Source organism: Anomaloglossus baeobatrachus, chromosome 12 (assembly GCF_048569485.1).
Source record: "Anomaloglossus baeobatrachus isolate aAnoBae1 chromosome 12, aAnoBae1.hap1, whole genome shotgun sequence".
NCBI classification, from domain to species: domain Eukaryota; kingdom Metazoa; phylum Chordata; class Amphibia; order Anura; family Aromobatidae; genus Anomaloglossus; species Anomaloglossus baeobatrachus.
The window spans coordinates 68,694,102-68,721,765 of record NC_134364.1 but is presented as its reverse complement, the minus strand read 5'-3'; the positions used below and the strand labels follow the sequence as shown (position 1 = coordinate 68,721,765).

Sequence of the window (27,664 nt, the reverse complement as noted above, 5' to 3'; positions counted from 1 at the left end):
TTATTATATACATGGTTATAACCTTTGTGTGTACTGAAACAACACAAAAAAAACAAAGAAAACTGGGCAAATTGGCAGGAAATTCACACAAAACAGCAGCAAAGATGGGCTGCACCAAATTTTGGGCACCACTCACAAAATTGTGGGTAAACAACTTTGTTTCAAGCATGTGATGCTTGCTCAAACTCATCTGTGGCAAGTTAGGCCGGTTTCACACATCCGGCTTTTTGCCGTTTTTCCGGATCCGGCGCTCTCCCGTACAGATAATACAGTACAATGACTGCGCAACAAGAGCCGGTCACATGCTGTCATGTGACCGGCGTATGTGACCCGGATGTTACAGCGCTGTCATTGTACTGTATTATCTGTACGGGAGAGCGCCGGATCCGGCAAAACGGCAAAAAGCCGGATGTGTGAAACCGGCCTAACAGGTGTGGGTAATATGAAAATCACACCTGAAATCAGATAAAAAGGGGAGAAGTTGACTCAATCGTTACATTGTGTGTCTGTGTGTGCCACACTAAGCATGAAGAACAGAAAGAGGAGAAAACTGTCTGAGAACTTAGGAACCAAAATTGTAAAAATTGTAAAGTAAATTTACCTTTTGGATAAAGTGTTATTTGGTGGATAATATTTTAACCTCATTTTAAATGTATATTTTTTTTGCCCCAGCAGGGGACTCCATGCATGTGAAGTGCTTACAATTGCTGGCCGGATCGGTGGAGTGGCACAAACTGGCCAATTTTAGGCTGCTTTCCCACATCAGTTTTTTGCAATCAGGCATAATCCGGCGCTTTGCAGAAAAAAACGCATCCGTTTTTTTTTACCGCCGGATGCGTTTTTTCCTCATAGACTTGCATTAGTGCCGGATTGTGCTGCATGGCCTTGCGTTGCGTCTGTTTTTTGCCGGATGCGGCATATTTAGCCAATGTGACATCCGCATGGAACGTTGCTTGCAGCGTTTTTTGTCTGCGGCGAAAAACCGCATCGCGCTGGTTCCGGCGTGATGCGGCGCACTTTACAATGCAAGCCTAGGGACGCCGGATGCGGCGTCCTGCGGCAAAAAACGCAGCTGGATGCTGTTTTTTGAACTGTGCATGCTCAGTATCATACCAGATCAGTCAAAAAGCAGACGGGCCGCATGGAAAAACTTATGCAATGGATCCGTTTTTTTCGCCGCATCCGTTGCATAGATTTTTGAGCCAGATTGAGCCTGATGCAAAAAAACTGATGTGTGAAAGCAGCCTTAGTGACACTGCGCTCCTCCAGTGCTGCAGAGGTATAGCTGCCTCTGCTTGCCATACCGGAGAACATGCCGTTCACGTCAGGGGTGCAACTATGCTGCTGGTGCGAACAATCACTCTTCAGACAACCCTTTAAATCACATGTCAAATTTGATTCTTGTTTGTCCTAAGCAGGATCCGGTTTCAGGTTTCTCAAGCTTATCCCAGCGACCAGTTAGTGAAAAATGGACTCCATATAAATGCAACATGAATGACATCCCCCCCTGCATTTTTTTTGTCACTTTAGTGGTCAAGTTTGATCCACATAAATGGACCTCCAGAATATAATGTGTCAGTATCCGGACATGAACGAGCCCTAAGGCTTTGCCTTTAGATTTGGAGCCCAAAATGAAAAGCTTTAACTTTAAAGAATATATTAGAAGGGTTGATGATTGAAATTGAATATAAAAATAGTATATTTGACACTGATGCACAAGACCTAGCACCGAAAAAAGGGCAGAAATTGTGCACTGGACTGAATGAGGACTAATCAAGGTGTTCTTCTTCAGGAGACAGATGATATCTTTATTTCTTTGCTGGCTTTCGATCTGTCCGGGGTCTCATTCTGCAGAGCACACCGTCCAAAGGCCGCAGGGTGGCGTTATCAAAACACTTAAAACTCTGTCCTTCCACCAACTCAAACTCAAATCTCTGCAAGAATTTGACCATTACGACCTTTGCCTCCATCTGTCCAGAGAGAACATAAAAAATATCAGATTAATGGATTGCTCATTCCTTACTGATCACATCAGTATTTTCAGGAGCCAATGACCATATATTCACTGTGAATAGCAGCGGATCCTTGGCTGTCCTTCTATAGATGTTACTTTTCCTGCCAGTGATGATAATGAGATGACTGCTGAAAAGTGATCTCTACAGAACAGGAGATATGCAGAGTGTGCAAAGTGGTCTCAATGTATCAGCTCTATACAAGGAAACAGCTTCAACCTTTCCCCATACTCAGAGAATTTGTAAACTAATTATTGCTCTATGACCCAAGTAGATAAATAAAAAATCTACTGTGGCACATGAATAAGATAAAAAACAAAATTCTCGTCCCTTGACTGTGAAAAGAAAATACACTGGGTCCTAATATATGCATAAATGTGTAAGAGGACGGACTAGGCCAGTATGCGCCTGCCCTTAAGACACTGATCGCTGTTATATTATAGTAGTGTGAACTGTGTCCATGTATCTAATATGTTTGTAATGTGTTCATGTATAGTGTATAAGTGTGGCCACCTAGTGACCAGTTTTAGGTAATGCTTCCTAGTGTCAAGGCTAAAATTTGTCTGGTCACAGGAGAACTTTAGGCAGAACACAGTTAATCTTTGTGGGACTCCCACAACAGGAGGAGTCAGCTGCAGGGAACAGCCTGACTCCACCTTGGTTTAGTCAGTTGAGTAGAGAGTTTGTAGAAAGCTGTACTAGTGGGTAGTATAATGAGTAGAAGTAGTGTGCAAGCATGACAGAAATCTTAGGGCGTAGTAATTGGGTGCTTGTGGCATCTTCCACCTGACCCTCATGTCAGGAATAGAGAGCCTGGGAAAGATTGCAGTATTGGGTCACCCCCCCGTCCTGCAGTTGCAAACTCCAGGCCCAAACTCTACAGAGGTTTACCTGTCCGTGGAGGGACTCCAACAGTACGAGTCCCCAAGTAGAGACTTAGCATAGACCTGGACTAACAGGTCAACACAGAAAATACGGTAGACGAGGCGAGTCTGGCAAAGGTTGACACCGTTATAGGGAACGGATCCCCATGCATGGGACAAGACCTTGGCTAGGGAGGACTGTATGACTTTATCTTTTTGAGCTAAGGTGCCAAACAGTATGGAGGAGGATGGACAAGCAACAGTCGTAGTACCAGGAACGATGGAGGATGGAGGAGCCTAAAGTAAAATTGTAACTTAAAGCTAAATATGCCATAAAGAACTTGTTTGTGTGTTGTGTACACTATCAAAGTGTGAAGTAAGAGACTTCATAAAGAAATCAGTATCCATGTCTGTGATGCCCCAGTGAAAAATCCTGGTCTACATGATGGCTTAATCACAGGTGTGGCTTAGGCCGGTTTCACATTTGCGTCGTTTTGACGGAATCGGAATCCAGCACAGATGCAGTACAGTTCATTATTTACAGTGTTAGCGCGACACCATGTGGTTGTGTGCTTCATACACAACCGCATGTGTCCATATGGTGTCACGCTTCCACTGTAAATAAATGAACTGTAAGTGTATACAGTGCCGCTTCACTCCATGTAAAAATATATACTGTGCCCCTTAAATATAGGTATAAATATACACTGTGCCCCCTGACTATAAGTATAAATATGCACTGTGCCCCCTGACTATAGGTATAAATACACACTGTGCCCCCTAATTACAGGTATAAATACAGACTGTGCCCCCTGACTATAAGAATAAATATACACTGTGCCCCCTGACTATAGGTATACATACACACCGTGCCCCCTGACTATAAAGGTGGCTTTACACGCTACAAGATCGCTAAAGCGATCTCGTTGGGGTCACATAATTTGTGACGCACATCCGACCGTTTTAGCGATGTCGTTGTATGTGACACCTATGAGCGATTTTGAATCGTCGCAAAAACGTTCAAAATCGCTCATCGGTGACATGCCCCCCTCTTCCCAATTATCGTTGCTGCTGCAGTAACGATGTTGCTTGTCGTTCCTGCTGCAGCACACATCGCTATGTGTGACACCGCAGGAACGAGGAACTTCACCTTACCTGCGTCCACTGGAAAAGGAGGAAGGAAGGAGGTGGGCGACATGTTCTGGCCGCTCATCTCCTCCCCTTCTTTTCTATTGGGCAGCGGTTCAGTGACGCTGCTGTGACATTGCTGTGACTCTGAACGAACCGCCCCCTCAGAAAGGAGGCGGTTCGCCGGTCACAGCGACGTCGCTGCACAGGTATGTGCGTGTGACGCTGCCGTAGCGATAATGTTCGCTACGGCAGCGATCACCACATATCGTGCCACCGACGGGGGTGGGTGCTATCACACACGACATTGTTAGCCGATGCTAGCGATGTCGCAGCGTGTAAAGCAGCCTTTAGTATAAATATGCAAATAAGAAAGCCGCGGAGACACCATCACGTGTTTCTCAACGCTGGCAGGAAACTAGCCAGGTCTTTCACCGGGAAGGAACAACCATGGGAAGGGCAGTCTCCAGTCAAGGAGACCACCTATACCAAACATGGTATCCATCCACAGACAGCCGTTTCGGGGTATTTGCCCCTCATCAGTGTGGAGTAGGAATCTGGCTAGTGGGGGCAATGCCTAGTAAAAGACTACTTAAGCAAGCATTGTTGACCTTAGGGAGATCAACATATCCACTGCGGAGACACCATCACGTGTTTCTCAACGCAGTGATTCTAGAGCATTGCCCCCTGGGAAGTATGCAAATAAGAAAGCCGCGGAGACACCATCACGTGTTTCTCAACGCTGGCAGGAAACTAGCCAGGTCTTTCACCGGGAAGGAACAACCACGGGAAGGGCAGTCTCCAGTCAAGGAGACCACCTATACCAAACATGGTATCCATCCACAGACAGCCGTTTCGGGGTATTTGCCCCTCATCAGTATGGAGTAGGAATCTGGCTAGTGGGGGCAATGCCTAGTAAAAGACTACTTAAGCAAGCATTGTTGACCTTAGGGAGATCAACATATCTTATTTGCATACTTCCCAGGGGGCAATGCTCTAGAATCACTGCGTTGAGAAACACGTGATGGTGTCTCCGCAGTGGATATGTTGATCTCCCTAAGGTCAACAATGCTTGCTTAAGTAGTCTTTTACTAGGCATTGCCCCCACTAGCCAGATTCCTACTCCACACTGATGAGGGGCAAATACCCCGAAACGGCTGTCTGTGGATGAATACCATGTTTGGTATAGGTGGTCTCCTTGACTGGAGACTGCCCTTCCCGTGGTTGTTCCTTCCCGGTGAAAGACCTGGCTAGTTTCCTGCCAGCGTTGAGAAACACGTGATGGTGTCTCCGCGGCTTTCTTATTTGCATACTTCCCAGGGGGCAATGCTCTAGAATCACTGCGTTGAGAAACACGTGATGGTGTCTCCGCAGTGGATATGTTGATCTCCCTAAGGTCAACAATGCTTGCTTAAGTAGTCTTTTACTAGGCATTGCCCCCACTAGCCAGATTCCTACTCCACACTGATGAGGGGCAAATACCCCGAAACGGCTGTCTGTGGATGGATACCATGTTTGGTATAGGTGGTCTCCTTGACTGGAGACTGCCCTTCCCGTGGTTGTTCCTTCCCGGTGAAAGACCTGGCTAGTTTCCTGCCAGCGTTGAGAAACACGTGATGGTGTCTCCGCGGCTTTCTTATTTGCATACTTCCCAGGGGGCAATGCTCTAGAATCACTGCGTTGAGAAACACGTGATGGTGTCTCCGCAGTGGATATGTTGATCTCCCTAAGGTCAACAATGCTTGCTTTAGTATAAATATGCACTGTGCCCCCTGATTACAGGTATAAATACACACTGTGCCCCCTGACTATAAGAATAAATATACACTGTGCCCCCTGACTACAAGAATAAATATACACTGTGCCCTTTGACTATAGGTTTACATAACCACTGTGCCTTCTGACTATAGGCATACATATACACTGTGCCCCCTGACTACAAGAATAAATATACATTGTGCCCCCTGACTATAGATATACATACACACTGTGCCCCCTGACTATAAGAATAAATATACATTGTGCCCCCTGACTATAGGTATACATACACACTGTGCCCCCTGACTATAAGAATAAATATACACTGTGCCCCCTGACTATAGGTATAAATATGCACTGCGCCTCTGACTATAGGTATAAATATGCACTGTTCCCCCTGAGTACAAGAATAAATATACACTGTGCCCCCTGATTATAGGTATACATATACACTGTGCCCCTGACTATAGGTATAAATATACCCTGTACCCTCATGACTTTATGAATGAATATTTATACATTGCGCCTCCCCTAAAATATATGAAAATGGACAATTTTAACAGTAACCATTACTTGCTCAGCGTTTGTCGTTAACTTTAACCTTTAGCTTCAATGTGGTAATGGACAAAGTCCACTACAAGGAGATAACGGAAACCGTTATCTCCACATCTAAACAGATCAGGGTGCAAGGTCCTTTTGTGTTATCACTTTTAGTATATAGAAACAACAGAATAGTATAATATATAGAAAATATATTTCTACACAAAGCAAAAAAAAAGTTTTAAAACTTTCAGCTCCAAATTTTATAAAACAAAATTAAAAAAACAGTGATGTTACCAGTCCTGGAAATATTTTTTGCTCTTGGCAATAACAATTTATTTCTTTTTTTATTTATTTATTTTCTAGAATCTACCCACCTGTGAAAAGGCTTGCCCAATGCAGGTTCGTGGTCCAAGAGAAAACGGAAAGTAAACGTTTGCATTTGGCCTGATAATATAAAAGAAAATGAAGAAATATCCAGTGCACAACAGCGTAATAATAAACTAGTAAATCTACTTTAAATGCATAAGAAAAATGACATCTATTAATCATTTATTCATAATAGTCTAAAGGCTGCTTTACACGAGTCGATCCATCGTGCGATTTATTTGGCAAAGTCTTTTTTTTTTTTTTGTTTGTATCGCTGATAGGTAGTTGTCCATGTGTCACACGTTGAGTGTTGTCAAACGACCACAAAGCGCTCATCGATATATTGATTGGCCATGGCGGACGTCCAAAAGGTTTCACACATGTTTTCCTTTGGTCAATCTGTCTTTTGTATGGGCGTAAGTAGGCAAACTATACAGCCCTCCGTGACGTTGTCTGGATTGTTGCACGCCCTGAATTCTTCTGACCTGCTCAATCCAGTTCTGCTAATGTGGTTGATTGGTTAGATCCCATATATATAGTTTCTCTTCTGCGTCTGTCTTTGTTGCCTCGTGTGTCCTTAGCATCATTCTTGCTTGTTGTTTGTGGTCTGGTTTATGTCGATTTCAGAGTATCTATCTTCAAAAGTTGGGTTAAATTTGTTTTTTTATGGTTTATTTATTGTGTCATTTAGCCGTTCACAATGTGTCTCTTTTTTTTTTAAGGTTTTGTATGATCTGCTTGTGGTTTTTTTTCATTAATTTTTATGTACCAAAAGAAATAACCAACAGAAAATATTGTAAACACAAAAGGGTTACCTGATTTTTATTTTCCATTATTGTAGTTACAAAATATGTTGTATCTTCTCTCTAATGTGTTCACACATCATGACTACAGCTCCGTATTTTATAACAGTAATAACCAATCAAAACACATCTGCTACAACCAATCCGATTAGATTAGGCGTGATTATTTAAAACCACAAATACGCCCTGAACGTTTACTGACGTCACAAACAACTACGAGGATGGCCGATTACACGGTGTCACACTTTGCAATGTGTCGTTCATGAAGACAAAACTGAACGATTTTATGGAATTAAACGATGAGTACATGATGGCCGAATTTCAAACGATTAGGCATCGGTTGGACTCGCAAGGAGCTGTCACATGAGGAGATGTCGTTACGAATGACGGAAGTGCGTCACAAAATCCGTGACCCCAACGATGCATCGCACAATATATCGACTCGTGTAAAGCAGCCTTAAGGGAGTAGGAGCAGCAGAAGCAGCACTATGCTAACATCTTGCAGTGTTTATGGGAGAACATCACCATCTGCTGGTCAAGAAGAACAACCAGGAACCAAGGAGTGAAATGTGAGTTTCCTCAAGGGAAGGATTTGGAAGAAATGCTGGGTCAAGTGACAGTTGTGACGCAGTTGCTAAATATAAAAAGCTTGGCTGAGCTGCAGAGAGGAGGAGTTGGCGCCACAGTCTGTGGAAGGCAGGTTGTGTTGTCACAAAGAGGGCTCACAGCCCCCATCGCCATTGAAGGGTCTACAGTGATGAAATCCCAGAGAAGACCTGACCTATACCTAAGCTAAGAACATCATATCCATGACCTACGCTGAATGGAAGATGGTGACCTGAGCTGATAGGAAGATCCATGACCTAACATGAAAGGGATTGGTGACCTGAGCTGAGAGAGATTGGTGACCTGATCTGATAGGAAGATTCATGACCTGAGATGAAAGAGATTGGTGACCTGAACTGAGAGGAATATCCATGACTCAAGCTAAGAGGAAAATCGAGAGGAAGAATTGTGACATGTCCTAGAGGAAGACTTATTTTAATCGTATGAACGTATATCTTACCATCATATAAAAATAAACACCAGACAATAGACAGTGATTGAAAAATATCAACAGGATAAAAATCAAATTTGAATATCAAGATTTTCTATATATGCAATAGCGTTATCATTTACAATATAGAAATCCTTCTTGTCACCATGGTAGGATCTCAGGGGGCACTCCTCAACAATGTGCTGAGGAAGACTAAGTGCAACAGTCAAGCACCAAAGACCATGACCTGCACCAGTAGAAGACTGTGTCCCATCCTAGAGGAAGACTGAGCGCTGACGGTCAAGCACAGAAGATCGTGACCCATTCCAGAGGTAAATCCCTGACCAGACGCAAGCGATGATCCGGCTGTAGCGAAAGACTGTTCCTGTGGACTGTTGATTTCCTGTGCAGATGTACAGTTCTCAGAATGGACTGGAACTGTGCAATCTACTACATCTGGGTCTCTACCTTCAAGAGGCGTATACTCCCGAAAATGGTGCACGACAGAGCACTCGGTGACTCTGTCTGCACCATTATAGTCAATGGCCCCGTCTGCGCATAGGTCCGACACCCGTTTTACGTTTGCAAGCCCCGAGGGGACAACTGAATGGGGAGATGAATGCAGTGTGAAAGTGACCTTATCAGTAATTGTACAGTATGGGGAGATGGTGAGCTATGATATTACCTATTGTGAGTGGTTGATCTTTTAACTAGTGTAATGGTGGATCCTGCAATATATAGTGTTTATAGTGGTGATTGTAATGAGCTCACTACTGAAAATCTCTATAAAGCAGAATGAGTCAGTCTATTAGAACACTCAGAATAAGAAATGGAAGATTTCTGGATCATTTATATACATTTTGGTAAGGAAAAAAAAAACAATAAATAAGTTACATATATAAGTTTGATATAAAAATTAGATTTTATACATTAGGTCACTTTCTGATGATACATTCCCGCTAAGCTGAAAATACACATTTTATTATAGATCAACACTTACTTAGGAGCATCAGGATGGAATCTATCAGGGTCAAAGAGCAAAGGATCCTTAAAATATTTCTCCATCCGGCACATGATGTATGTGTTAAACTACAAAGAAAAGAGACTTTATTATATGATACCATCCCCCACATTTATTCTAATTATACGTTATTAGTATTACAGTGTAAAGCAAAATCCATAAATGTATTATTTCTAACATGTCAGGATAGGACAAATTATATTTGAGGGATTCTATGAGGTTATAGCCAATAATATCCTAAATGAAGGGTAGCCCATACACCAGAAGACCACAGAACAGAGAACAAACTGCCACTTTATTTGGACTATCTGAATTGTATCATGTGGCACAGTCCCAGTGGGGCACAAAAATGGAAATTGGCCCCTACGGGAAGGAGCAAAAGGTGGATAAACCCTTAAATTAAAAACAGTTAGATAGCTTTCTCAGCTACCTCTATGACATACCAACAGACCATTTTGACCAAAAAAGTTAGAAACAATACAATCTAATGTTTCCTTCTTACCATTACATTAGATCCGGCAGGAATCCTTACTCCGTCAATAACTATTTCCTCTACTGAAAGCCTTGATGTTCCTGGAACTGTTGGATACAACCTCAAGGTTTCTTTTAAAACCTAAAGAAGTAATTTAGTGAGTGGCTCATATAAACCCTTTACAAGCAGCTATGTCCTCTTCTACAAAATGTATCCTTAAATTTACCATCGTCTCGTATAGAAAAAATAACACACCCCTCTCCTCAAAACTAACCTCAGTGATTACTTGTACAGAAATATGTATGGAATAAAGTATAGGAAAGAAAGTAGATTGTAAACTCACAAGGGAAATAATTAATAAGTACCTGGGTCAAGTATTGCAGTTTCTTAAGATCTTCATATTCAATGTCTCGTTTAGAGCCAATAACTTCATCCACTTCAGCCTGGACTCTAAGTATCAGAAAATTCATGTGAATTATCAAAAAAGTCACCCTCTCAAGATTATATTACAAGCTGTGAACATTAATCATAGGGAGGTGAATATCATTTAGTAAAAGTAAAACAAATTTTGAAAATTGGGATTAATTTGGCATAACCAACATAAACATAACCTGGAGCCTATATTTCTTGCCATTGGGTCACTAAAGTGATTGTTATAAGTAATGATGAGCGAGTGTCCTTGCCACTGCTCGTTACTGGATCGAGCATTGGGGCACTCGGATACGACTAGAGGAACAAGTATAATGGAAGTCAATGGGAAACTCGAGCCTACCCAAGCACTCCGATACTCGATCAAGTAAGGACAGGTGGCGAGCATGCTCGTTAATCAATAGTTGTAAGGATTGTAATAGCTAATCAAGGAGAATGCAGCTGCTTCTTAATAGCTCTGGAAGATAAACTGCTTATAAAGGGTTAATCTTCTGGAGGAGGACATTGTCGTTTGTAAAGGGTTTGTCTGACTCTTTCATTACATACACACAGACAGGCACAGCCACAACAAACTGAGTAGATGCTGGAGCAGTATTTATCTCAGCTGATATTACTAACCTCCTCCATGATGCTCTATAATACACAAGAACACATTTTATGTCATTCCTTAAATAAATACACCCAGAATTAATGAATCAGCAACACAGATCCCCCCTGTGTGTTTGTGCTGCACAGTTATGGCTTCCCCCACACACATAGTATTATCTACCAGATCAGAAGCAGAAAGTCTCTCCCAGCTGTCAAAATAGTAAGACATTGAAGAGCCCAGACTTCAGTCTTTCTTTCTACCTAGAGAACAAAAGGATTGGGCAATGAAATGGCAAAGCCCAGTCCTTATCTCCTTTGGCAGATGGTGTGAAGATATACACATTAGATATACAGCCAGTCACACTGAGAGTCAGATTACCTACTATAATGTGTAGGGGGCTTTTACTCTGTTAACAGGTAAGGTGGTGTCACACACAGCGACAACGATGTCACTGCTACGTCACCATTTTCTGTGACGTTGCAGCGACGTCCCATCGCTGTCGCTGTGTGTGACATCCAGCAACGACCTGGCCCCTGCTGTGAGGTCGCCGGTCGTTGCTGAATGTCCAGCTTCATTTTTTGGTCGTTGCTCTCCCGCTGTGACGCACACATCGCTGTATGTGACAGCGAGAGAGCGACGAAATTAAGCGAGCAGGGAGCAGGAGCCGGCGTCTTGCAGCTGCGGTAAGCTATAACCAGGGTAAACATCGGATAACCAAGGGAAGGCCTTTCCCTGGTTACCCAATATTTACCTTCGTTACCAGCGTCCGCTCTCGCTGCCAGTGCCGGCTCCTGCTCTGTGCACATGTAGCTGCAGTACACATCGGGTAATTAACCCGATGTGTACTGTAGCTAGGAGAGCAGGGAGCAAGCGCTAAGCGGTGTGCGCGGCCCCCTGCTCTCTGCACATGTAGCTGCAGTACACATCGGGTAATTAACCCGATGTATACTGTAGCTAGGAGACCAGGGAGCCAGCGCTAAGCAGTGTGCGCGGCTCCCTGCTCTCTGCAAATGTGGCTGCAGTACACATCGGGTAATTAACCCGATGTGTACTGGAGCTAGGAGTGTAGGGAGCCAGCGCTAAGCGCGGCTCCCTGCTCTCTGCACATGTAGCACAGCGTCGTTATGATCGCTGCTGCTTCTGCTGTGTTTGACAGCTAAGCAGCGATCATAACAGCGACTTACAAGGTCGCTGTTACGTCACAGAAAATGGTGACATAACAGCGACGTCGTTGTCGCTATGTGTGAACCCAGCTTTACTCTTTAAAAATAAGATTAGATAGTTATCAGCCAGAATAATATTACTATATCAAACCTGCACGAACTATGTCCACATAAACATGAAATGGTCATGTTGGTTCTGGAGGCAAAAAGTAAAAAGATCTACTGGCTGAGATAGACCACGAGCCCCCTACAATGCCCTCTCCCTTTAAACCTCTTAATAAGTCCACAATTGAGGACCTCGAGAAGCCATTTCTACTTGAGGACATCCTGTCAGTAATCCGTGATACAACCGGTAACAAAAGTCCCGGTCCGGATGGATTCCCAGCCAAATTTTATAAGACGTTTGTGGAACAGTTAGCACCCCTAATGCTCCTTTCTTTTAACGCTATATCAGATGAGACCCCATTCCCTCCCCACACCACGACAGCTCATGTGGCTTTACTCCGAAAGCCTGGTAAAGACCCTACCGCATGTAGCAGCTTCAGACCAATATCGTTGCTTAATGTGGATTTGAAGATTTATGCTAAGCTTCTTGCAAATAGACTCAATCCCCTTTTGCCAGACCTGGTGCACTTGGACCAAGCAGGATTCGTTCCTGGTAGGGAAGCAAGGGACAACACCCTAAAAACCCTAGACCTGGTCCAACATGCCCACACCCAAAAAATCCCCATGATGATGTTATCGTTAGATGCCGAAAAGGCATTCGATAGAATTTCCTGGCATTCAATTTCTCAGACTCTGTCCCATGTTGGTTTTGGTCCAACCTTCTCATCTAAAATCTTGGCCTTATATTGTTCCCCGACCGCGCGTCTTAAAATTAATGGCACCCTGTCGAGACCCTTTAATATCCATAACGGGACTCAACAGGGATGCCCCCTATCCCCATTGCCTATATCTTAGTCATGGAGCATCTGTTGTCGGCCATCCGGCTTAGCCCCGACATACAGGGGATTAAAATTGCCACTCAAGAATATAAATGCGCCGCCTTCGCGGACGATCACCTTAAGGCCCTGTCACACACAGAGATAAATCTGTGGCAGATCTGTGGTTGCAGTGAAATTGTGGACAATCAGTGCCAGGTTTGTGGCTGTGTACAAATGGAACAATATGTCCATGATTTCACTGCAACCACAGATCTGCCAAAGATTTATCTGTGTGTGTGACAGGGCCTTTATTTACGTGCAAAACCCACTCACTTCCCTTCCATCCTTAATGCGTGAACTCAATCGTTTTAGCAAATGGTCCAATTTTAAAATCAACTTTGACAAATCTGAAGCCCTAAACATATCACTTTCCCAAGCAACAGTAGATGCTATAAAACCAAACTTCCCCTTCAAATGGCCACCACACGGCAGTATCGGCTACCTAGGTATCACTATCCCATCTGACATAACCAGACTTTTCCAGCTTAATTTTCAAAATTTTCTCTCCAAGCTTGAGAGGGACCTGACTGTATGGCATAGAGGTACCCTCTCATGGTTTGGTAGGATCAATGCCCTCAGGATGACAGCCCTGCCCAGACTGCTCTACTTACTCCAGACGGTCCCGGTATATGTCCCGGCGTCGTATTGGGTAAAGTTACAGCGCTCCAAACCGCTAAATCCAAACCGACATCCGTGAGATGGACCCCATCACGCCTCAAATACTGCTCGGTGGACTCCTCCGTTCCGCGCTACAAACCTGCCAATCGCCCGGTTCAATTTTACCCGGGCCCTGTTAATCCGATCCACCGCCCTCCCAAAACGCCACTGCATCCGGGCTACGATATCGGACCACACAATCACGATGCCAGGGAACGCCCTCCACAAATGAAGTAAGTCTAACTTGATATCCCTTTTTAACTCTCTCGCCGTCCTCACTCCAAGGTCATTCCCCCCCACATGTAGCATTAAAACATCAGGTTCCCGGTCAATCCGGCTATAATACGCCAATTCAGGGCGAACTCTACTCCAAGTCATGCCCCGAATTCCGAGCCATTTCACACGGGCTTCCTACATCGCCGCTCCGAGCTGCCGACCGTCCCGGCGAACATCCGCCCGCAAAGCTCCCCAAAACACAAAGGAATGCCCGAGAATCCACACGAGACATGGTCCTACAAAATATAAAGACCCTGAATACAACAACAATTGTCCACGAAGAAACTGCCCACCAAACCATACTCAATAAAGTACCCCCCTGTCACCAAACATCACCTAATCAGATGTGGTCTAATATACCAACGAAACCTGGAGGATTCCCATCTCCCAATCCGCCGGATCCAATCCTCACTCAGCCCCCCACCTAGCCGCTTCGGTCGCTGCCCCAATCCGAAAGGAGTGGGACCCGTAATCCCTTGGCTCCTCCCCCGCCCGTACTAAAGCCGTCTTCAGCACTGCCATAAACTGGAATCGCGATAAGGCAGATCCATCCACATGCCTACGGAAAACACCGGGGTAGCCACCCCACACCTTCAAGAACTCTGTCACCTGAACCACTGGGCATATGTGGTGCCCTGGCAATTCAAACAATATCACCAGACGTCCCCGACCTATTTGATCTGTCTTTGAAAACCGTAGCCGCCACTCGCTCCATCCCTTCCAAGCGTAACATCCTCCAATAACAGCCCGCCTACTGCATGCCTGGCAGGGCTACCCAATTCTCTGATGCGGAAAGCCCCAAAAAATGCCAATACGAAGGCAACCGTAAACAAGGCTCGTTCATAATCGGACGAGCATATCCCCCAAACACCTCACCAAACGAACCAACAACGGAAACGATATTGGCCGTCTCCTGTCTCGCGACCGCGCGCCCTTTCGAAAACCCTTCATCACCTGCCGCACCAGAAAATCCTTTGTCACGTCCCGAACCCCTTGCATTTTAAACAAGAAGGCCAACACCGCCAACTTGTAATCATCACCGAAACAGACCGGCCTGCTGAAAAATCCCAGCTAATCAATGACAAAACCCCCAGCCTGTCTAACCAAGCTCCATAAAATCCGCCTTCTCCAATTCCTCCCATTCCTGCCACACAGCCTGGTATCGGCACCAAGTAGCCTCAGCCACCGGTCTCCTGATTCCCTCAAATGCTACACCGATGCCAGGTCCCACAGCCATGCCGGGCATAGTTCTCCATCCTTGTCCGCTCCTGGCACCAGTCGCCTGAACCTGTGGAACTGAAACCGAAAGAGCGCATCAGCCACTTAATTTTGCACTCCGGGCACATGCTGCGCCATCACGCACATGTTGAGTTCTAAGCAACGCAACACCAGATGTCTCAAGTACCACACTACCGGGGGCGATTTTGCCGACAATCAATTGATCGAATGCACCACTGCCATGTCATTACGGTAGCTCCCGGTGGTCCCCCTCCCTGCCGACTGCAGGAAGGCCGTGCCTCTCCGTCCGGATGCCGGGAACACCCCCCAGCCTGATCCCTGCTGGGAGGTACTGTGACAACGGACCGCAGCAAGGGCCCTGCGGACTGCAGGACCCTGCCACCAGCCCTCTCCGACTACCGCTCCGATCCGCGCCGCCCCTCCATCCATGCTCTCTCCCCTGCCGACTGCAGGGAGTCTCCACGTCCGCTCCGTGGTGCCGGGCACCACCCCCAGCCCGCACCTCACTGGGGGCTGCCGCTGCTCTGGTCCGTGGCCGTTCAGGCCGCGGACCGGAAGTAGGCCTCACAGAAGCTCCGCCCACCCCCGGCCCGCGGGATCTCCGGCGAGGATTACTCCCGGCGGTCGGAGAGGTCTGAAAGGTGAGGTGGGCTCCGCTGCCCTGGAGGGTCCCCGAAGGTGCTCCTAAATCTGTTTACTCCCCACCCCGCCGGGGGAGTAGCGCTCCGGCGATCGCGCCCGCCGAGCTCGCAGTGCAGGTCCGGGCGCAGGAGCAGAGATAGCCGCTCCAGCCCCGCAGACCGCCTCCAGCTGCTCCCGCAGCGCGTCCACACCGATGGCCTCAGATGCCCCCCGCACCAGCTCCAGCAGCGCTGCGAAGTCCGCCATTATTCAGTCAGGGATGCAGCAGCGCAGGGGGGGACACACTGTCTGTAGGTCAAAAGGGGCAGTGACCTCTGCACAGCCCCCTTTATACCCACCACACCAACCCTCCCATATCTTGTCCCTCACCCAATCCCTTTTCCCGACTCTCCCACCAATCAGGCAGCCCCTATGTACCTCCAACCTTAGAACTTAACTCTTTCCTACCCTAACCCTCCCGATCGTCATGGGCCTGTTCACCCCTATGGGGCTCACTGCCCATCTTAATGTAACATCTGACTTCTGACCAGTAAGAAGTTACAGTCACAAGATGGCGCCGCAGGACCGGAGTGGCGTTAGTAAAAGGTGAAGCCACCAGAAGGTGAGTACATTAGATTTAGTGAGGGCATTAGATTTAAAGCACTACTCCATCTCCAAAAACAAAGCTAAACACTTGATCAGTGCTTTAAAGATAGCAGTCTGAACTAAAATATATACAGCAGGTAAAATAAGTCACCAATTTTCTAACTAAATATATTTGCAAAGGTACTATTAACATTAATTTCTCACCAGATGTCGTTAAGAACCCATCCAATCCACACAGGCAAAGAAATCAAACCATAGATGTCTATACATTTAGTTAAGGGCGCTTTACACGCTACAATATATCTTACGATGTGTCGGCGGGGTCACTTTGTAAGTGACGCACATCCGGCATCGTAAGTTACATTGTAGCATGTAACAGCTACGTGCGATTGCGATTGAACGGTAAAACGTTCATCGCATGCACGTCGTTCAATTCCTAAAAATTGAACGTCAGGTTGTTCAACGTTCATGTGTCACACACATCGCAGTGTGTGACACCCCGGGAACGAGGAACAGCAGCTTACCTGCGTCCCGCGGCTCCCGCCGGCTATGCGGAAGGAAGGAGGTGGGTGGGATGTTTACGTCCCGCTCATCTTCGCCCCTCCGCTTCTATTGGCCGGCTGCCGCGTGACGTCAATGGGACACCGAATGTCCCTCCCACTCCAAGAAGTGGATGTTCGCTGCCCACATCGAGGTCGTATGGACGGGTAAGTACGTGTGACGGAGGGTTACTCGTTTGTGCAACACGTTTAACAAATTGAATGTGCCGCACATACGATGGGGGCGGGTACGATCGCATACGATATCGTTTGCTGAATTGTATGGTGTAAAGCAGGCTTTACAGTACATCACAAAAGTAAGTACATCCCTCACATTTTTAAATATATTTTATTATATCTTTTCTTCGGACAGCACTGAAAATCTGCCCCTGTGATACAATGTACAGTGTCAGTGCGCAGCTTGGATAACAGTGTGAATTTGGTACCCTCTAAATAACTCAGCATACTGCCATTAATGTCTAACCCGCTGGCAACAAAAGTGAGTACACTTCTAAGTGAAAATAGCCAAATTGTGCCCAGTTAGCCAGTTTCCCTCCCCGTCATCATGTGACTCAGTGTTACAAGGAGCAGGTGTGTTACATTTGGTGTTATCGCTCACACACTCTCTCATACTGGTCACTGGAAGCTCAACATGACTCCTCATGGCAAATAATTCTCTGTGGATCTTAAAAAAACAATAGTTGCTTTACATAAAGATGTCCGAGGCTATAAGAAGATTGCCAACACCCTGACACAGAGCTGCAGCACAGTGGCCAAGACCATACAGCGGTTTAACAAGAAAGGAACCACTCAGAACAGGCCTCACCATGGTCGACCAAAGAAGTTGAGTGCACATGCATTGCTGCAGAGGTTACAGGGTGGGGGTCTACCTGTCGAATCTCAGACCATATGTTGCACATTACAGAGGTTACAGGGGTGGGGGTGGGGGGTCCACCTGTCAGTGCTCAGACCATAAGCAGCATACTGCATTACATTGCTCTGCATGACTGTTGTCCAAGAAGAAAGCCTCTTTTAAAGATGATGCACAAGAAAAACACAAACAGTTTGATGAAGACAAATAGAGTAAGGACATGGTTTACTGGAACCGTCCTGTGGTCTGATGAGACCAAGATAAATTTATTTGGTTTAGATGGTGTCAAGCGTGGGTGGCGGCAACCAGGTGAGGGGGCAAAGACAAGTGTTTCTTGCCTACAGTCAGGCATGCTGGTGAGAGGATCATGGTCTGGGACTGCTGCTGGTTGGGGGGCCTACAGATCATTGAGGGAAACATGAATGCCAAAATGTACTGTGACATACTGAAGCAGAGCATGATCCCCTGCCTTTTTCGAAACTGGGACGCAGAAATGTATCCATACATTATAACAACCCCAAATGCACCACCAAGATGACCACTGCCTTGACAAACAAACTGAGGTTAAAGGTGCTGGACTGACCAAGCATGTCTAAACCCTATTGAGCATCTGTGGGGCCTCCTCAAATGGAAAGTGGAGGAGCGCAAAGTCTCTAACATCCACCAGCTTCGTGATGTCATCATGGAGCATAGAAGAGGATCCAGTGGCTCCTGTGACGCTCTAGTGACCTCCAGGCCTAAGAGAGGTATGGCAGTGCTGGAAAATAATGGTGGCCACACAAAATGTTGATACTTTGGGCACAATTTGTCCATTTTAACTTAGGGGAGTACTCACTTTTGTTGCCAGCAGTTTAGACACTAATGGCTGTGTATTGAGTTATTTAGACGGTGCCAAATTTACACTGTTATACAAGCTGCACACTGACAATGTACATTGTATCACAAGGTCAGATCTTCAGCGTTGTCCCATGACAAAAAATGATAAAATATTATTTTGAAGGATGTACTCACTTTTGTGATATACTGTATGTGTAATAATGAGAAATAAAACAGGGAAAAACATATTGAACACATTAAGAAAGACAGGTTAACACATTAAGAAAAACCATGGAAAATCATGACACCAGCTGAAATCTATTAGTAATTAGAAAGCAATCCTGCCACTTAGTGAAAAATAATATCCGCTGGTTCAACTGAAGGCTTTTAAAAATGTGCGCTCTGCATGCTGCCTCTCCCTATAGACAGCATGCAAACCGCACGGAAGAAGTGACATGTCACTTCTTAGAACGCACGCTTCGGGCAGCAGCCGAATCGCTGCGTTCTAATATGCCACGTGCGCACGGCTCCTGCACAATCTCCATAGACTGTGCAGGGGACACAAGACGCATGCAGTTACGCTGCGGTGCAGAACGCAGCGTAACTGCATGTAATACGCACACGTGCGCACATAGCCTTAGTGTGAGAGCCTTTTGGGTTTCACTGAGTGGTAGTGTAGGAGCATATTCCAGAATGGCCGACCACATTTCCACTGCAACATCGCCAATATCTATCTCAAATATCTGTTTAACGGCAAGCGGATATTTTCTCAAAAAGGTAGTACTGAGACATTCTTGATAAAAATCTGCTGCCATCTACAAGGATGATGAAGATGAAAAGGGGTTGACATTTTAGCAAAACAATGATCCCAAACACACAGTCAAGGAAACTCTTAACTGGCTTCAGACAAAGAAAATAAGGCTGCTAAAATGGCCGAGCCGATCACCGGAGCTGAATCCAATAGAAAATTTATGGAAGGAACTATAGCTCAGAGTTCATAGAATAAGCCGGGACCTGCAGGATTTATAGAGTGTTTGTGTGGAAGAATGGGCCAAAATCACACCTGAGCAAAGCATGCTATTAGTTTCTCAATACAGGAAGCATCTAGTTGGTTCATCACCAATAAAGGCTTGTGTACAAAGAAATTAATTTCAGTATGTGTGTTCAACAACAACCCTGTGTTATTTTCTCATTACTTCACATCACTAAATTTATGGACATCTATGGTCTGATTTCTTTGCCTGTATAAATTGGACGGGTTGTTACCAAAATCTGGTAAGACAGCACCTTTAGAAATATATTTACTGAGAAGATTGGTGACATGTTCAATACTTATATCACCTGCTGTATATAAGTATACATATTTAACTAAACATATAATGAATCCCATTTATCTGTATATATATATATATATATATATATATATATATATATGTATATATATACATATATGTACGTACCCTACAGATCAAAAGTTTGGACACACCTTCTCATTCAAAGAGCTTTCTTTATTTTCATGACTCATGAAAATTGTAGATTCACATTGAAGGCATCAAAGCTATGAATTAACACATGTGGAATGAAATATTTAACAAAAAAGTGTGAAACAACTGAAAACTCCTTCAAGACTATTGGAAAACCATTTCCGGTGACTACCTCTTGAAGCTCATCAAGAGAATGCCAAGAGTGTGCAAAGCAGTAATCAAAGCAAAAGGTGGCTACTTTGAAGAGCCTAGAATATAAGACATATTTTCAGTTGTTTCACACTTTTTTGATAAATATTTCATTGCACATGTGTTAATTCATAATTTTGATGTCTTCAATGTGAATCTACAATCTGTACGGTGTATATATATCTAATATATAAAGCTGAATGTGTGTGTGTATGTGTGTGTGTATGTCCGGGATTGACATCCGCACCGTCGCAGCTACAGCCACAAAATTTTGCACACTCACACTTCTGGACCCCGAGAGCGTCATAGGCTATGTTTTGAGGGGAAATTTTAACCCCGCTCTTTACAGTTATTCGCCAAAAAACCTGCCTCCATTAAAGCGAATGGAGCTCGGAGCCACAGTGCAGCCAGAACTTCAGAAGAATGTGCAGCCACGCCCTTATATGGAATGTTGGAGTGTCACAATGCAGCCAGGTAAAGAGACAGACACAGACAGGGTAAGAAACAGACATAGACAAGGTAAGAGACAGACACAAAGAGATAGACACAGAGAAAGATACAGACTGACAGGGAAAGAGAGGGAAAGTGACAGACAGGGAAAGTGACAGACATAGATAGATAGGGAAAGAGATAGATAGACAGGGAAAGAGATTGCGACAGACGAAGAAAGAGACAGACAGGGAAACAGACAGACAGACAAAGAGAGAGAGAGACAGAGAGATATATACAGAGGGGGAGACAAACAGAGAATGGGAGAGAAACAAAGAGACAGTTACTATCCCGGGCAGCGCCGGGTGCTATGTTGTGAGGCGAAATTTTAACCCCGCGCGTTCCAATTTACCAATCAATTTTGCCCCTATCTACATAATGGGGAAAAAGTGAAACGAAAAGTGTTGGGGGCAAATTGACAGCTGCCAGATGTGAACTAGGGGGACTTAAAGAATGAGAGCGATGGCGCCAAAGGGTATATACCGTACAGTTGCTAAGGTGGGGCCCCGACATGGGATACTCACCACACTCGGGGATATGAACACACACACAAAATGCGCCACACACTACCACGTACTTGAACACATATACCACCCTCAACACACATTTCACCACACATACACCAACCTCGCCACATAATCGCCCTAAACACACACAAGTCTGGTATTATCCTTCAAAAATAAAAATCTGATTAATAAGCAGCCAAACTACAAGAACAACAAATGTACCACATAGGAAATACGGCGGCTGTCAGTCACATGACCTGTCTATTATGTGTATGTGTGAGCTAATATATACTTTCAGGGGGAGGGCTTTCTGTTGCCTGGAGATTTATCAGGCTGCCAATAGCAACCAATCACAGCTTAGCTTCTATTTTGCTACAGTTAATTAATCTGAGCTCTGATTGGTTAATATAGGCAACAATTTAATAATTACATTTCTATCTATTTGTGTTGTGGTTTTTGTGTGCAGAATACATTTTTGTTAATACATTCTATTTTGTTAACAGCAGTTATTAACCCGGGCGAAGCCGGGTAGTACAGCTAGTCTAATATATAAAGCTGAATGTGTGTGTGTGTATGTGTGTGTGTGTGTGTGTGTGTGTATGTGTGTGTGTATGTCCGGGATTGGCATCCTCACCGTCGCAGCTACAGCCACAAAATTTTGCATACTCACACGTCTGGACCCCGAGAGCGTCATAGGCTATATTTCGAGGGGAAATTTTAACCCCACGCTTTACAGTTATTCGCCAAAAAACCTGCCTCCATTAAAGCAAATGGAGCTGGGAGCCACAGTGCAGCCAAAACTTCACAAGAATGCGCAGCCACGCCCTTATATGGAATGTTGGCGTGTCACAATGCAGCCAGGGAAAGAGACAGACATAGACAGGGAAAGAGGCAGACACAGACAGAGTAAGAAACAGACATAAACAAGATAAGAGACAGACACAAAAAGACAGACACGGACTAAGACACTGACAGGAAAGAGACAGACAAGGCTGAATGTGTGTATGTGTGTGTGTGTGTGTGTGTGTGTAAGTATGTGTGTGTGAGTGTATGTCCGGGATTGGCATCGGCACCGTCGCAGCTACAGCCACAAAAGTTTGCAAACTCACACTTCTGGTCCCAGGAGCATCATAGGCTATGTTCTGAGGGGAAATTTTAACCCCACGCTTTACAGTTATTCGTCAAAAAACCTGCCTCCATTAAAGCGAATGGAGCTGGGAGCCACAGTGCAGAAAGAACTTCAGAAGAATGCGCAGCAACGCCCTTATATGGAATGTTGGCGTGTCATAATGCAGCCAGGGAAAGAGACAGACACAGACAGGGAAAGAGGCAGACATAGACAGAGTAAGAAACAGACATAGACAAGGTAAGAGACAGACACAAAGAGACAGACACAGACAAAGAGACAGACTGAGAGGAAAGAGACAGACAGGGCTGAATGTGTGCATGTGTGTGTGTGTGTATATGTCCGGGATTGACATCTGCACCGTCGCAGCTACAGCCTCAAAAGTTTGCACAGTCACACTTCTGGTCCCGGGAGCGTCATAGGCTATGTTTTGTAATATATAAAGCTGAATGTGTGTATGTATGTATGTCCAGGATTGGCATCTGTACCGTCGCAGCTACAGCCACAAAATTTTGCACACTCACACGTCTGGACACCGAGAGCGTCATAGGCTATGTTTTGAGGGGAAATTTTAACCTTGCGCTTTACAGTTATTCGCCAAAAAACCTGTCTCCATTAAAGCGAATGGAGCTGGGAGCCACAGTGCAGCCAGAACTTCAGAAGAATGCACAGCCACGCCCTTATATGGAATGTTGGCGTGTCACAATGCAGCCAGGGAAAGAGACAGACAGGGTAAGAAACAGACATAGACAGGATAAGAGACAGACACAAAGAGACATACACAGACAAAGAGACAGGCAGGGAAAGAGAGGGAAAGAGAGAGACAGGTAAAGAGACAGACAAAGAGACAGAGACAGACACAGGGAAACAGACAGACAGGGAAAGAGAGGGAAAGAGACAAAGACAGGTAAAGAGACAGACAAAGAGACAGACACAGGGAAAGAGACAGAGGGAAAGAGGGAAAGAGACAGACAGGGAAAGAGACAGACAGGGAAAGAGACAGACAGGGAAAGAGGGAAAGAGAGAAAGAGACAGACAGGGAAAGTGACAGATAGATAGACAGGGAAAGAGACAGACAGACAAAGAGAGAGAGAGAGACAGAGAGATATATACAGAGGGGGAGACAGACATTATAATTACATTGCGCCAAAGAGTATATACCGTACAGTTGCTAAGGTGGGGCCCCAACATGGGATACTCACCACACTCGGGGATATGAACACACACACAAAATGCGCCACACACTACCACGTACTTGAACACATATACCACCCTCAACACACATTTCACCACACATACACCAACCTCACCACATAATTGCCCTAAAACACACACAAGTCTGGTATTATCCTTCAAAAATAAAAATCTGATTAATAAGCAGCCAAACTATAAGAACAACAAATGTACCACATAGGAAATACGGCAGCTGTCTATTTTGTGTATGTGTGAGCTATTATATACTGTCAGGGGGGAGGGCTTTCTGTTGCCTGGAGATTTATCAGGCTGCCAATAGCAACCAATCACAGCTTAGCTTCTATTTTGCTACAGTTAATTAATCTGAGCTCTGATTGGTTAATAAAGGCAACAATTTAATATCTATTTGTTTTGTGGTTTTTGTGTGCAGAATACATTATTGTTAATACATTCTATTTTGTTAACAGCAGTTATTAACCCGGGCGAAGCCGGGTAGTACAGCTAGTATATATATATATATATATATATATCTAATATATAAAGCTGAATGTGTGTATGTATGTGTGTATGTCCGGGATTGGATATATATATATATATATATATATATATATATATGTATATATCTAATATATAAAGCTGAATGTGTGTATGTATGTGTGTATGTGTGTATGTCCAGGATTGGCATCTACACCGTCGCAGCTACAGCCACAAAATTTTGCACACTCACACTTCTGGACCCCGGAGCGTCATAGGCTATGTTTTGAGGGGAAATTTTAACCCCGCGCTTTACAGTTATTTGCCAAAAAACCTGCCTCCATTAAAGCAAATGGAGCTGGGAGCCACAGTGCAGCCAGAACTTCAGAAGAATGCCCATCCATGCCCTTATATGGAATGTTGGCGTGTCACAATGCAGCCAGGGAAAGAAACAGACATAGACAGGATAAGAGACAGACACAAAGAGACAGACACAGACAAAGAGACAGACTGACAGGGAAAGAGAGGGAAAGAGAGAGACAGGTTAAGAGACAGACACAGACAGGTAAAAAGACACAGACAAAGAGACAGACACAGGGAAACAGACAGGGAAAGAGACAGACAGGGTAAGAGACAGACAAAGACAGGTAAAGAGACAGACAAAGAGACAGACACAGGGAAAGAGACAGAGGGAAAGAGACAGACAGAAAAAGAGACACAGGGAAAGTGACAGAGATAGATAGACAGACAGGGAGAGAGATAGATAGACAGACAGGAAAGAGATTGAGACAGACGGGGAAAGAGATTGAGACAGACGGAGAAAGAGACAGAGACAGTCATAGACAGATAGACAAAGAGATAGAGAGAGAGACAGAGAGATATATACAGAGGGGGAGACAGACAGAGAATGGGAGAGAAATAGCGAGACAGTTACTATCCCGGGCAACGCCGGGTGCTATGTTGTGAGGCAAAATTTTAACCCCGCGCATTCCAATTTACCAATCAATTTTGCCCCTGTCACGAACAGCCGGGGAAGTCACTCAGAAATCCGCAGTTGTTCACTGATTTGTCACACACGACTACTCTCTAGCGCCCCCCCTTGTCTGCAGGCCACTTTTGGTACTGCAGGACAATGCATAAGATGGGGCTGCTGAGCTGATAATGCCAAATATTGGAGGTCTCACAGCAAGGGTAAATGTATATATCCCCGATTCCTGCTAATGGAATATTTATATACCTCGGTACCCTTAATGATAGCACTCCAAAAATTCTATGCAATACAATTACGCTGCCACCACCCAGACTTTCTACAGGTAGCTGGGGACCCGTTTCAGATAGCATAAGGCCCTTCGGGGTTTTGGATTCGTATATAAAGCATAAGGAAAGAAACTCTTAAATTTTTATATATTTAATCCGAAAATAGGCAGTGTTTAAAGAATATACAAGAATTTACAAAAGGGAACAATACACATTACGGCATAGACAGTGTGAGACTGTGACCGGGGTTGTCTATGACGGCCGGTACGTCTCGCCCCGGTTGTGCTCCCTCCATGTATAGAAAGCAACTCCACTCCAGGGTTTATTGCTGTTTCCCTGCAGGCTGAAAGGAGGGTTAAAAGGAAACAGGAACCTGGGTGTGGGGCCCTAGTGTGAGGGAGTGAATACAACTCCCTAAGCTTCTGCTTAGAAGAAGCACATGTGAGCCATTTCTGGAATCTGGTTTGTTGGTTCTGGAGGAGGATATTCCGGAACACGTGTTGTGTGCTGTTTTGGATTTTTGTTTGGACAATAAACCGCGTGCTGTGACCATTGGTGCCTGGATCCCGTGTCTTCTGCCGCGCAGCTGACCACGCTACCTCACATATGGTGGAGAATGCGGGCAGTCCAGCCCGGTGAGGTGTAGCATCCATCCCTGGTGACCCAGTAGCGCATGTCCTGGATTCGAGAGGCTACACTACAGCCCAAACCCGGCGGCACCATGGAGGACATACTAAAGCAGCTGGCTCAGGCTAATGCACAGCAACAACAGACCAATGCACACCTGCTCCGGTCGTTGGATCGTCAGCAGCAACAGCACCAGCACTCCTTGCAATTGCAGGAACAAAGGCACCAAGAACAGATGGTCCTCCTGACCAAGTCGATCCGTGCCGGACCGGCAGCCACAACCCCGGGACCGGGTGACGACAGCAGCGTCCGGAAGGCGGTAAGACATGCGTTGCAAAAGATGACCCCGGGGGATGATGTGGAAGCGTTCCTGGCTGTGTTTGAGCGGGTGGCCGAGCGGGAGAAGCTGCCGACTCCCCAGTGGGCTGAGGTATTGTCGCCCTATCTGACGGGGGAGCCCCAAAAAGCGTACCTGGACCTCTGTACCAAGGACGCCATAGAATATGAGACCCTGAAAGCCGAAATCCTTGCTCGGTTGGGGGTAAATACTTATGTACGGGCTCAGCGGGTAAATCAGTGGTTCTATGAGGAAGTCAAACCCGTACGCTCCCAGGCCTATGACTTGTTGCATCTGGTAAAGAAGTGGTTGCAGCCTGACACTCTGAGCCCTGCGCAAATGGTGGAGAGGGTAGTGGTTGATTGCTTTGTGCGCACTTTACCCGTCACCATTCAACGGTGGGTAGGACAGGGCGACCCAAGTACCCTGGACCAATTAGTGTGCCTGGTGGAGCGGCATGTGGCTACGCAGGACTTGATACGGGACACTGAGACTTTGCGTGCAGCCCGTCGGTCCGGCCCCTCCAAGCCTCGGGCCAAGGACCCACCGCTGGCACCGGTGCGGGAGTCCGCTACCGTCCCGCCTGAGGCCGCGCCCACCGACCCTGAGGTCCGGAAGACTATGTACCCTAAACGACAAATCGTCAAGGGGGTTTCCTTCCCTATTAGATGTTGGCGGTGCCAGCGGGTGGGACATATGGAAGCCCAGTGTGCACTCACCACGGAGCCCATGGATTGTGGGGTTACCCGGCGGGGTTCAATGTATGCTCAGGTGTACCGCGGACCTTGTCTCCCCGGAGACTGAGCCCCACTTGTGCCTAATACAGGTGAATGGACGTCCGGTTACAGGCTTGTTGGATTCCGGAAGCTTAGTGACCCTTGTGCGATCAACCCTAATGGCTGAAGTAAAGGCCACAGGACGTACAGTGGGGGTGGTTTGCATACATGGGGACTGCCGAGACTATCCCACGGGGGTTGTCACCATCACAGCACCCTGCGGTCAGGTGCAACATGAGGTGGGACTTATGAACACTCTTCCCTATGACATGATCCTAGGAAGGGATCTGCCAAATTTCTGGACTCTATGGAAGGGGCCTTCTAAGTCCCCTCAGGTAATGGACAGTCCGGGGCCTGAGCCCGACAATCCCGAATCCGGGACGCCTGCCGTACGGGTCCCCATGATAGGGACAG

General features: G+C 45.7%; 1 protein-coding gene across 1 annotated transcript in view; it reads right to left on the bottom strand.

Annotated features, from left to right (window-relative positions):
• Positions 1–261: 261 nt before the first annotated feature.
• LOC142258227 (cholesterol 24-hydroxylase-like) overlaps positions 262–27,664 on the bottom strand; it is a 63,341-nt gene continuing 35,938 nt past the window's right edge. The window contains exons 11-15 of the mRNA XM_075330737.1: positions 10,368–10,452; positions 10,033–10,143; positions 9,510–9,598; positions 6,679–6,748; positions 262–1,970 (exon numbers count right to left, since the gene is read on the bottom strand). Coding sequence (XP_075186852.1) covers positions 1,809–1,970; positions 6,679–6,748; positions 9,510–9,598; positions 10,033–10,143; positions 10,368–10,452 — 517 coding nt within the window. The 3' untranslated portion in view covers positions 262–1,808. The remainder of the gene's footprint in view (positions 1,971–6,678; positions 6,749–9,509; positions 9,599–10,032; positions 10,144–10,367; positions 10,453–27,664) is intronic.